The following is a 12,673-nucleotide window of genomic DNA, read 5'->3' as shown; positions in this document are numbered from 1 at the left end:
GAGGGAGGGAAGGGAGAGAAAAGCTCTAGTCCTGGAGCAGCAGACATACTTGTGAAGACCACACTCCTGAGACACGGGCCCACTATGCAGTCCAGAAACTGAGAATCAGAGCATTAGACAACAATCCCTTCTCCCACACCTTACCAACAAGTGTCCAGTGCTAATAACCACAGTGGACCGGGTGGGAAAGCTGCAAGAGCGATGGTACAAAGAGAAGACACAAAGTCAAAAGGGGAGACATGAGCCAAGTCACCAGAGGAGTCTGAAGTCTCTGGTGTCCATAACAACAACAAACCTCACAGATAACTATAGCAACAGGAGATTTCAAACACTGCTCAACTCCTGTCTAGATTATTACAAATCCTTATTACCTCGGTATCCACTGCCCTATATAACGTATCTGGCTTTCAGCAAAAAAACTACAAGGCATACCAAAAGGCAAGAAAAAACAGTCTGAAGAGACAAAGTAATCATCAGAACCAGACTCAAATATGACATAGATAGAGGAACTAAAAGTTCGGGCATTTAAAATAACTGTGATTAATACGTTAAAGACTCTAATGAAAAAGACAAAATTCGGGGCGCCTGGGTGACTCAGTCGTTAAGCGTCTGCCTTCGGCTCAGGTCATGATCCCAGGGTCCTGGGATCGAGCCCCACATCGGGCTCCCTGCTCTGCGGGGAGCCTGCTTCTCCCTCACCCTCTGCTTGCCTCTCTGCCTACTTGTGCTCTCCCTCTCTCTCTCTTTGTCAAATAAATAAAATCTTTAAAAAAAAAAAAAAGAAAAAGACAAAATTCAAGATCAGATAGGTAATTTCAGCAGAGAAACAGAAACTACAAAAAGAATCAACCACACATACTAAAAACCAGAAACATAGTAACAAAAATGAAGAATGCTTCTGAAAGGCTCATCAAAGCTTGCTGCTTAAGAAGGAATCTGTGAGCTTGATGATAATCAGGATGAAAGAAATAATACAAACTGAAAATGCAAAGAGAAAAAAAAAAGCTTAAAAAAAACCCCCCCAAAAGCCCCCAAACACCATCCAAGAGCCGTAGGACAATAGCAAGTAGTGTAACATATATGTAATAAGAATCTCAGAAGAAGAGAGAACAGAGCTGAAGAAATAATGGCCAAAATTTTTCCAGATTAATTAAAAAACATAATAACCAAAACTTAAAAAAATATATACATTTACAGAACTCCTAAACCAGACAGAAAACCTTAGAACCTTGAAAGGAAAAGATTAATAAATTTGCACATAATTTAGATTCTGTCAAAAGACAATACCACAAATGCTAACTAGAATGTCTGCAAAAAAACTAACAGAATATTCAGAATGCACTCTAAAGATAAGAAAATGACAGAAAAATGAGCGAAGGTTAGGAACAGACAAGTCATACTATCATGCAAATGCCACCTGAGGGTTCTTCTGTGTTCTGTTTACTCCTCAAGCCCAGTGCATACAACTGGCACATATGAGGCTCTCGATAAATGTATGTGGGATAAGGGAACTCACGATCTGAAGGAACACTAATGCTGATTTACGTACGGAAGGAATACACAAATTACAATATGGAGTATTACTTTTTGCCCGTCAGATTGGGAGATGTAAAAAAAGACTGATAGCAAATGGCGAGGGTGGGGGCACCTGAACTGCTCAGTCGTTTAAGCATCTGTCTTACAGCTCAGGTTATGATCTCAGGGTCCTGGGATTGAGCCCTACTCCCCGCCACCCCCCCCTTCTCAGTGGGGAGCCTGCTGCTTCTCCGCCTCCATGCCCCCCCACCTCCACTTGTGCCTGTACACTCTGTCAAATAAATAAAATTTAAAAAAAAGATGGTGAGGGCGTAGACAGAATGGTAGCTATATGTTAAAACTTATATATTAAATTTTAAAATATATATTTGAAATATTGAAACTTAAATGTGTATGCTTTCTCTCCAAGGAATTCTTCCATCACCACAGAGAAAAGTGTTCACACGTGTTTTGGGGAGCAGTGCATAATGCTTATGACATTAACCCTATTTGTAAGAGTGAAAAATTAGAAATGATTTAAACAAACATCAACAGGGTAATGGTTGAAGTATGGTATATCCATCCTATGGAATACTACAACAGATAGAATATGGTAGACCTACATGTACTAAGATAAACTCTACAAGATAAGATGTGGAGCGAAGAAAGCAAGTTATAGTACAATGTGATGCTACTATTAAAAAAACTTCTAGGGGAGCCTCGGTGGCTCAGTTGGTTGAGTGTCTGACTCTTGATTTTGGCTCAGGTCATGATCCTGGGGGGTCATGGGATTAGTAACACACCTGGCTCCATGCTCAGTGTGAAGTCAGCTTGTCCCTCTCCTTCCTCATCTGCCTCTGCCCTCACCCTCCCCTGCACACTTTCTTTCTCTCTAAAGTAAGTACATAAAGAAAATCTTTAAAAACAACAACAAAACTTCTAATGGATGCTAAAACTGTGAAAGGTTGATGGAAAATTAAGTATTTGCCGAAGTATCCCCCACATATTTGTTAATGGCAAAAGGTAAATATTTGTAACCCTTAGGAAGGCACCTTTTAGGTAGGAACTAGGTAGTTACTACCTTAACCCAGCGATCAAAACTAAAGCTAGCATCACTTATAGTGAGGTTAGCAGACATTAATGCCTCCGGACAGGATGTAATATCAAAGATACAACATCACCTATTATAGTTATTTTTGCCAAAAATATTTTACCTGATTTAAATCTAACTTCTAGTTTACAGGAAATACAGGGGATAAAGAAACAAGTTGAACAATGATACGAATAAACAATGAGACCAATTTGGAATGTGGGACCGCACTACAGCAAATGGCTTGCTCTTCAAAAACTCAATGCCAGTGGAGAAAAGGTCAAGGGGAAGGGCAGAAATGTTTTAGGCTACGGAGATTTAAGGTACATTAAGAAGTACAAGATGCAGTCCTGACACCTGGGACTATTTGAGTAAATCTGAATCTGTAGTGGGTATTAATGACATTAGGGGATTACAGTTACTTTTGTTAAATATAATAATAAGTGTACTGCACTCATACAGGAAAAACCCTTATTTTTTTGAATATGTAGGAAGACATATTTAGGAGAAAAGTGTCGTGACATCTATACTTTAAAATAGTTCAGCAGGAGCACCTAGGTGGCTCAGTCAGTTAGGTGTCCAACTCTTGATTTCAGCTCAGATCATGATCCAGGGTCATTGAGATCAAGCCCCTTGTAGTGCTCTGCACTCAGCACAGTCTGCTTAAGCTCTCTCTCCCTCTGCCCCTCCCCCACTGGTGTGGGCGTGTGCTCTCGCTCTCTCTAAATGAATAAATAAGTAAAATCTTTAAAATAGTTCAGCAAAGAAGTAAGTCTATAAAGCAAATGTGGTGAAATGCTGGCAATCAGTAAATCTGGGTATAAGTATCTAGGTGTCATTTTGGTAATTCTTTCTACTTTTCTGAATAAAGCTATGTTTTTGTGGATACTATATTTGTAAGAGGAAAGATTTATGCGATCTGAAGAGAAACCAGAGTGTATGGATACTATATTTGTATGTAAACAGGAAAGACACATTCATGGTGATCACAGCTGGTTAGCTTCAAAGAGAGGACAGGAATTAGGCAAATGGGTAGAGAGGGCAGGTCAGAGAAATCTAAGAAAATAGCAACACAACAGAATACATGGATGGAGCACCAACCTTGACATATTCAACTGCTCTTGGAGAAAAATCACAGGCATAGGCAAAGATATTCAGATCTTCTAAAAGTGGGAATAAACAGTTCCCAACACCGCAGCCAGCTTCAAGTATAGTCAATTTTTGATCTTCAAACTGAGGAAAGAGAACCCAAAATCATAGTATGCTACATTTGCATCACAGAGAAACAAAGCAAACTACATCTTAGAACACGAGAGACAAGGTCTCTGCCCCCAGGAAGCCGACAATAAACAAGTGAACTGATAACCTAAAGCTAATACTGACACCTCACTTGTCCAACATTGGGTAGTGTGGTATGGTGAAAACACAGCCAAAGAGCCAACAGAACAGGCTCTGGGACTAAACTGCTTGCACTCAAATCTCTCCCTTCACCCATGTTCTATCTCTGAACAAATCACTTAAACAGCTCTGTGCCTCACTTCTACCAGCAAGTGGGGATAATCATGATGCCTACCTCAACAGTGTTATTATAAGGCTTAAATTACAGAACACATTTAAAGTTCTAGAAAAGGGCCATGGTAAAGTGTTAATCATCCTTATTATGAAGCTGCATCTGTCACTGAAGTCACCCAGTATGAAATTAATATTTACGACTTTCAGACTGGCTTTAAGAAATAAAATGTCTACTAAAGCTCTCTTTCCTATGGATTATATAACCCAGGAACTAGCAAACTACTTAAAACCAGTGTATTTCTAAGGAACAAGGCATTCTGACAGACTTCGTAAATTTTCTACCTCACATTCCCCACAGGAATGCAATAAACACTCCTCTTCACATTTGAAATGAAAAACAACTCAAATAAGGTGCAATATTAGTTTACCTCTCTACATGATCTGAGCTCTTCAAACTCTCTGGTGGTCCAGTGTCTATCTTTGAAGAAGTTAGTACTATTTCTTTTGTAAAAAAGGTCCCAGTTCTTCTGAGCCTCTTTTTCCAGTTTTTGCTGCTTAAAATCAGACACCAAAGCTTGATCTCTTTTCAGTTTCTCCTCTTCTTCAGAGCTGAGAATCCTTGCCTGCAGCCCTTTCCTTTGCAAAGAAGCCATCTCCTAAATTGATGGTAATATATTTAACACTGCTGAAGATAATCCATCCCTGAATAACCTGAGGAATCCAAGCTGATACTGCAGACATAGGCAGGGTTTTTCAGATGTGGTTTCTCAGGCTGGATTCAAGCCTCAGACAGCATTGGACACTTTGCAGGAAAAAAGAGGAGATTCCGGTTAGTGGTTCTAAAACAGTTTTTTTTTTTTTTTTTAAAGATTTTATTTATTTATTTGAGAGAGTGTGAGCGGGGGTGGGGGGGTGGGGGGAGCGGGAAGTGGTCAGAGGGAGAAGCAGGCTCCCTGAAGCCAGACATGAGACTCCATCCTGGAACTCCGGGATCGTGACCCGAGCTGAAGGCAGTCGCTTAACGAACTGAGCCACCCAGGCGCCCTAGAACAGTTTTTAAGACGCTGGGTTAGTGGTTCTAGAACAGTTCTTTCACCAAACAGTTCAATTCACCATTTACTAGACGCTGACTCTACACAAAACCCGGCCCACTACACAAGAGGTCGGTCACAAAGACCAAGACATAGTCCCTACCTTCAGAGGGCTTGCTTACATTCAGTGGCCAGCACTCTCACGCACCAAACTCTAGTTCAAACCAGAACAAGTCAACTATTACATCGGTTTAGTTCAGAAAAAGGACACGCCCAAGAATTGACTGAGAAAACACTCATCACTTTTTAGGGCCTGTGGAAGGGGCGACTTCTGACAATCACGAGAGCTCCTTGAACTGGTGGTTCAATGGGTGGTCAAGTGGAGTCATCCTTTCCCAAGGATCAGAGACTCACTTTGCGGGGGGGGGGGGAATTAGGAGCTAAGCCCTGCGGCCCCAGTCTCTGATCGCACTCGCAAGAAGCTGTCTCACGAACCAGAGGAGGCGTCTCATTCCAGGGGCTGAAGCTCCTGCTTCTCCATCAACGCGCGAAGGAGAAGAGGCCAATGACGCGCAGGGCAGGATCCGTCGCGCTCAGGGCGCTCGGGAGACACTAGGCCGCCCCGGCCGCCAGGGCCTGCGGAGAGCCGGCCACACTGGCTCTCGGGCCCCTGTTCATCTAGTTCGCCGCGCTCGGGCTCACCGTATCAGTTCTTACATTCACCTGGACCGGTAGGGCCGGACGCACTCAGCCCTCAGCCCGGCCCCGGGCTCGGAAGCCGAGTCGGGGAGCCGCCGCGCGGGGACAAACTCGCCTCGAGGACCTCTCCCGGCGGAATCCTTTGCCATGGCACCGCCCCCGCCATTTCCGCCACTAAGCCACAGGTCCCTCCCCGACGCCGGAAGTCCCGCGGCCCTACTTCCGCGCAGTCCTCCCCCACCCCGCCGCGGAGAAGAGGATTTGCTTCCGGCCCCGGGTGACCGCCGGCTGGGCTCGCCGTGCGCTGCGGAGCGCTGTCCAGGGAGCGTCGTTCCCCCGGACGCTGGCGCGGGAAGCGGGGGCCGCGGCCGCGCCAGGAGAGTGCCGGTCCGGGCGCGAGGCTCGTGCGGGGCCATGAACGGGACCGCGAACCCGCTGCTGGACCGCGAGGAGCATTGCTTGCGGCTCGGGGAGAGCTTCGAGAAGCGGCCGCGGGCCTCTTTCCACACCATTCGCTGTAAGCCAGAGCTTCCCTCTGTTCCCTTCGGCCGCTGCGCCCTCCTCTTGCCAACCCGACTCCGTCCTCTTCCCTCGGCCCTCCAAAGCCCAGGAACCCCTGCCTACGTCAGCTCCCTTCTCTCTTACCCCAAGATCCTCCCGGGACCTCGATCTCCCCCCTCCCCTTCCAGCTCACTCCCAAACCAAACCTTTCGCCACTCCCAACTATTCTTCTGTCTTGTGATCCCACATACTTCTTCCGAAGGCTATTGGCCCCTTTCCTTTTTCGTCCGCCCACCCAGCCCTTTAAGCGAAACTCACCCCTCTTTATTACCGAAAGACTGCGACCCCACGTCAGACTCCAGTTCTCCGTCTAATCCATCCCCCTTTCTGATGACCCTACAGGGTCCTCCACGTTTGAAGGACTCTTCCCGTTTGCTCAGGAGTCTCATCGACTCCCTCCTATTCCATCCTCTTCTTCCCTGTCTTCCTTAGCCTTCTTTCCTCGTTCGTCTTTGTTCTGGTCACCCTGAGTTTGCGCTTCATCCCCTCGGCAGCCAAAGAATCCGCATCCTCTGTGCGTTCCATCAGTCTTCCCCCTCCAGCTTTCCGTGCCTCGTTTGACTCTGCTGTCTTTTGAGGTCACCTATACAACCCAGACTTTAACTCAGTCCCAAGTCTCATGTGGGTGAAGAATAAAATTAGAATTCGTGAGCCTGGAATAAGTTAAAGCTTGAGCTATGTTTGGAAGCAGAGGAGAGGAGGCATAATGTCCAAATAGTCATTATGCTGGATCTTCCTTTTCTACGTGATTACAGACTCTGTTGAGGGAGGGCACGTCCACTCTATGTCTTGGGTAAAGTTTTGGCTGTTCAGAATGGGCTGACTGATCATCCCTGTGTGATTCACAAGCTCCTGGTTTCCCGTCTTGGTAGTACTAATGCTGGTTAAGACTTGTTTTTGTCGAAGGAGCTAATAAATGTGACTCAACACGTTGGAAGAGGGAGTGTTAGATAATGAAGTTCCATCTTTCTGTGGTCACTTGTCATTAACATTACTATGTCTCCTACTGAGAGCAGATCAGCTCTTTCAGAGGGAGGATATTGGGAATGTGATAAGAGCATCATTTCCTGAGCAGTTTCCTAAGTTGATGGTTTCGTAGCGTGAAGCGCAGTGTGGAATTTGGGACGCTTCACATATGCACCTGATCTGCAGTTTGAGGCCAGTGTATGTCAAAATGGAGTAAGATGGCTTTTCCTGTTGTACTTCAGCAGCAGTTGAGAGATATGGGCAGGATTAACGTTTGGAGGTACAGTTCAACCATCTTTCACAAGAGTATTTTTGTTAAATCTATGGAACTTGAGTGTGGCAAATCCTAATTTTGAGTTTCTGTGCAAAATGAAATCAGCTTATGTGGTACCATGGCCTTTCATGTTTCATATAGGGTTTAACAATCACAGAATCTTCTTAATATGCTCTGTTGCTTTTGATCCTGTACACAACAACCCGGATAAAACACCTTACGGGTAATAAGGCATTAATTTTCATCTGTCACTTGGGAGAAGGGAGCATCTTTGCTTAATGAAATGGTATATGAGTTCTAGCTTTTTTATTCTTCAAAATAATCCAGTGGGGATGGGAGGAAAAGTATGTGGGAGGTATAGATAAAACAAGATTGTCACTGAGTTGGTAATTATTGAGGTTGGATGATAGTACACAGGGGCTCATTGTACTATTCTCTTTGCTTTTGTATATGCAGGGTTTTCCACAATGAAATAGTTGTTTTTTTAATTCTAAATTTGTATTTTCCATTTATCTGAAGTAACAAAAAAATTTAAATTTTTTTTTTTTTAAAGATTTTATTTATTTGACAGAGAGAGACAACACAAGCAGGGGGAGAGGGAGAGGGAGAAGCAGGCTTCCTGCGGAGCAGAGAGCCCTGTGCGGGGCTCGATCCCAGGACCCTGGCATCATGACCTGTGCCGAGGGCAGACGCTTAACGACTGAGCCACCCAGGCGCCCCCCCAAAATTTAAATTTTTAAATAAGAATGCCCAGGAGGCTTAGTATAAGTAACTTGGTGGATAAATGCTCTTTTGCTTTTCCCTTTAGATGACTTTAAGCCAGCATCTATAGATACTTCTTGTGAAGGAGAGCTTCAGGTTGGCAAAGGAGATGAAGTCACAATTACACTGCCACATATCCCTGTAAGTTTATGCATTGTGGAATCACAGTGAATCCTCATATTCTATTTATTGCCATTTGAATTTCCTACTATTTAAAAACCTCTAGATTTCTAAAGTTCCAGCATAAGGGAAAAAGGAATTTTGGGGGTGGGGTAGGTTGGAATTCGTGCTTCCCAGGTGCTTGAGTAAAAATGATTCTTGGCCATTTTCCCCAAGCTCCCTTTTCTCCCATTTGCTACAAAATAGACAATGTTCCTATCTGGATACCTAGCCCCTCTTTTAGATCTGCATAGCTTTTTTTTTCCCCCCCCAAAGAGCAAAGCCCTAGATGCCATGTTGATTTAGAGCAACAACCGTTTAGGAGTGTGGCAGGCAAGCCAGGAGTTAAGGGAGGCAGGAGCAGGATTAACATATTTCATACATCTGGCAAAAGGTGAAGTGTAGGCTGAAAGTTTCAAGTAAGAACCGGAGGATCAGAGCAGTCAGCTAATTTAGAGATGAGGAACCCAGTTAAAAGCTAAATTGAGATCCCTTGCAGAGAGGTTTTTATGAAGCTTTGCCCAAGGCAACACTGTAATCAGAAAGCCTGAAGGATCAAACAAAGCACTCTTAATGAACATGTGTCATTGCATGTCACAGTCCTGTGATGGAACATAATAAGGTCTTGGTAACCAGTGATAGAATGAAAAGGCTCTGGACAAGAAGCTTCATGTTGAGGAACAATTACTTGTCTGCCAGTTCCAACTGCTATTTCATTACTTGTTGCCTTTGGCAGGTTACATCATCTCCCTTTGGATCTTCATTTGCCAAATGTAAAATGAAGGGGTTAGATAAATGGTCTCTAAGGTCCCTTCCAACTCTTAAGTTTTTACCCTATGAATAGGGAGTCAAAGAGCTAAGCAGTTTTTGATTCTATATAAGGGATTAAATCCTATACTTGTCAAATACTAATTTTTATTTTTTTATTTGTCATATTAATTGAGTACCTACTGTGTGCTGGCCCATTACTAAGCACTGAGAATATAATCTTAAGCAACACAAGCATATTTCTTGCCCTTGGGGAGCTTATGGTCTGGAATTAAATAAATATAAAAAACAGCATTTATTTTAGAAAATCAGAGAAGGCTTTTCTAAGGAAGTGACCTTTGAGCAGATTTGAAGGTTGAGTAATTGAACAAAAAGGGACAGGATGTTGTAGGCAGAAGCCTTGGTAAAGCCCTGCAAGAAAGAGCTTGAGAATCTGAGAGAGGCCAGCCACCTTCTGCTCTGGATTCCGCAAAGCCGAGGGCTGAGTGAGCAGAAGGGCCAGGTGTCTGGTTTAAAGATTTTATTCTTTTGTCTCAGAGCAACAGGGTAGCAGTTGAAGGGCTTAGGCAGATGAGTGGCATGATGTACTTACTCTGAGCCAAGCAGAATAATGAGCTGCCCTTAGAGAATGCTCTTTTGCTTGCTTGGCCTCAGGGGAAGCCCGGGACTCTGAAATTACAAGGAAATACCATGATTACTTACTGGTTTTACTCTCATAGTGAAAGTTCTACTCAGTATAATACTGAGTAATGGCTAATTATTTTTATCAGTTCACACCTTGCCATTACTTGTAACACAACTTGAGTCCTTAGAAAAAGGTACAGTAATTTTGCAAGTTTATATTACCTTTCTCGATTACTGAGAAGCAGTTGCACAGTTACAGATTCTTGCTATATTATTATTTCCCCTTCCTTTTTGCCTAGGAAGCCAGAGGAATTAAAATAGAAATTAGTTTATTCTGATCTATTTGAGTAGCTCTGATAAAAGATTTGATGAGATAGTTATTTGTAAGTTCAGTTTTGATATTCATAACTGGTGTGTCTAGTTTGATTGTCTTCTACTTTTGTGGCATTTAGGGATCTACACCACCAATGACTGTGTTCAAGGGGAACAAACGGCCTTATCAGAAAGACTGTGTACTTATCATTAATCATGACACTGGTGAATATGTGCTGGAGAAACTCAGTAGCAGCATTCAGGTCAAGAAAACAAGGTATGTGAATAAGCAGATGCAGATTGATACAGGGTTTCTATATCTTTGCGTTATCTATCTGTTTATTTTATAAGGAGGTGAGCATCTGGGTATTCAGTGTCCTATCGGTAATCTCAACAGCTCTACCTCTGTCTTCTTGACAAGTCAGTAAAATACCGCTTCCTCAAATGCAATAAAAAGAAATAATGCTTTTAAGACCTGAAACATGGAAGCCACTGGGGAATAGGATGTACTTTACAATTAAATCCATTTTATTAATCTCATGATTGTTGATATAATACCACCTAACGGGATAAGATTTAAACTCGTAGGCTTGTAATTATGAAAGAATCATTGAGTGATATATATTCTTTATTAGATTGAAAACATTAATTTTTCACAAGATGCATTTGAGGTTATTTATAATACCAAAATAAAGTTTTACCTATTTTTTTAAAATAATGAGCTCTTTTAATACTTAATTCAACAGGTATTACATGTCTAATATGAAGCCAATTAGATTTTAAAGTCAAAATTTATTCCATAAATAGAAGCAACCCAGTGGTTCTCTTTTTCACATTGTGATACAGCAATTATTGTAGTATAGTCGTGAAATCTTAGAGTGTTACAGATTGATTGTTTTTCTGTTTATGCTTTCTCAAGCCATTTTTCTGTACTCAATCCACAAAAAATCAAAGTAGCTACTGTTTATTGGGTTATCATGTGCTGAACACTATGCCAAATGCTGTCATGCATTATCCTACCTAACTTGACACATAACTTAGAAAGGTGCTATTGTTATCCTTTAAAAAAAAGCACACAGATGAAGAGACTGATTACTGGTGAGCTTGTGACTTCACTGGAGGCCAGCACCGCAGCTGAGCCCTACCCTGGGGGTGCGCTTCCAAGTTCCTGCTCCTCTCCCGCCTGGGATATATTTGTGTTAATTACCTCCCCGAACCAGTGCCACTGTTACCCCAACAGCTGATGGTTGTGGGTGTGTCTCTCACCACTCAGTGTCTTCTGTGGACTAGCAGCATTTTATCACTTGGATGCTTTTTTATTTTTTAATTTAATTTTATTTTTTTAAAGCTTTTCTGTATTAGCGAGAGAGAGCACAAGCAGGGGGAGGAGCAGAGGGAGAGAGAAGCAGACTCCCCGCTGGCCCTGCTCCATCCCAGGACCCTGAGCCACCCTGGTGCCCTTTGGATGCTTTTTTAAAGTGCAGAATTTCCAGGACCTGCTAAGTCAGAATCTGCATTTTAATGAGCTCCTCAGGTGATTTGTGTGCACACCAAAGTTGGAAAGCCCAAAGTTTGCTGGGCTAGTCCATTTATAAAAGAAATTGTTAATGAATAGAATGTTCTCAGTTTGGGGTGGAATGCTTTGCTTGTCTGCCCACAAGAGCTGGCTTATGACAAGATGAGCAAGCAGTAATAGAGCGTGCAAAAATTTGCAAACTAGCCAGCATTTCAAGAGCTGGTTTTACTTAGTAACTCATACACTTGTGACTATAACTTTATACTGTACACAGGTCAAATAAGTAACGCTGTGGTCTACTAGGAAAAAGGGTTCTCATAATCGCATTGTGTCCTGCATACTGGTTTTACCTGCTTGCTCTAACACGTGAGCTCCGTGAGCACAGCAAGTCTGTCTCGTTCATCTCTGCTGCAGAGTGCAGTCCTGGAATGCAATAGGCACGTGTTGAGTGAGCAGCTCGTGTGATAAAATTACAGACATCAGTATTTTGAAGTAGTCTTTAAAGAGCACAGGGTTGTGCAGAGACCTGTGGGTACTTGGTCCCCTGAACAGATGTGGGAGCTCTTTTTGCCCCTCCAACCTAATGTCCACATCTCATTTCAGAGCCGAGGGGAGCAGTAAAATCCAAGCTCGAATGGAGCAGCAGGCCCCTCGTCCCCCACAGCCGTCACAGCCACCACCTCCTCCACCACCTCTGCCATCCCGAGCTCCAACAAAGCCTCCAGCTGGGCCCAAAACTTCTCCCTTGAAAGATAACCCCTCACCTGAACCCCAGCTGGATGACATCAAAAGAGGTAGGCAGCATTTTCTGGAACGCGATAGCAGCTTGGAGTGGGACGTTGGTGTTTTTGTGGCGATCACATGACAGCACAGGCATTTTCTGC

General features: G+C 43.3%; 2 protein-coding genes across 9 annotated transcripts in view; one reads left to right on the top strand and one right to left on the bottom strand.

The window, feature by feature from the left end:
* Positions 1 to 6,688, bottom strand: part of METTL6 (methyltransferase 6, tRNA N3-cytidine) — a 25,208-nt gene extending 18,520 nt beyond the window's left edge. For 4 of the 8 annotated variants that reach the window (XR_014139787.1, XR_014139789.1, XR_014139788.1 and 1 more), the window contains exons 1-3: positions 5,644 to 6,014; positions 4,546 to 4,919; positions 3,707 to 3,838 (exon numbers count right to left, since the gene is read on the bottom strand). Coding sequence is in view for 5 of the 8 variants with exons in the window: in XM_081802166.1 (XP_081658292.1) it covers positions 3,707 to 3,838; positions 4,546 to 4,770 (357 nt within the window). In the remaining 3 variants the exon portion in view is untranslated. Of the gene's footprint in view, positions 1 to 3,706; positions 3,839 to 4,545; positions 4,920 to 5,643; positions 6,020 to 6,666 lie in introns of those variants that run through there. The other 4 variants (XM_081802193.1, XM_081802183.1, XM_081802202.1 and 1 more) reach the window with 4 other exon arrangements.
* The window catches only part of EAF1 (ELL associated factor 1), a 13,823-nt gene continuing 7,246 nt past the window's right edge, over positions 6,097 to 12,673 (top strand). Inside the window, exons 1-4 of the mRNA XM_006744728.3 lie at positions 6,097 to 6,364; positions 8,457 to 8,551; positions 10,414 to 10,550; positions 12,393 to 12,583. Of these exons, the coding sequence (XP_006744791.2) occupies positions 6,262 to 6,364; positions 8,457 to 8,551; positions 10,414 to 10,550; positions 12,393 to 12,583 (526 nt within the window). The 5' untranslated portion in view covers positions 6,097 to 6,261. The remainder of the gene's footprint in view (positions 6,365 to 8,456; positions 8,552 to 10,413; positions 10,551 to 12,392; positions 12,584 to 12,673) is intronic.

The sequence above is a fragment of the Leptonychotes weddellii genome, chromosome 1 (assembly GCF_054177405.1).
Source record: "Leptonychotes weddellii isolate Sample4059 chromosome 1, ASM5417740v2, whole genome shotgun sequence".
Taxonomy (NCBI): Eukaryota; Metazoa; Chordata; class Mammalia; order Carnivora; family Phocidae; genus Leptonychotes; species Leptonychotes weddellii.
This window is presented reverse-complemented; position numbering and strand designations above follow the sequence as displayed.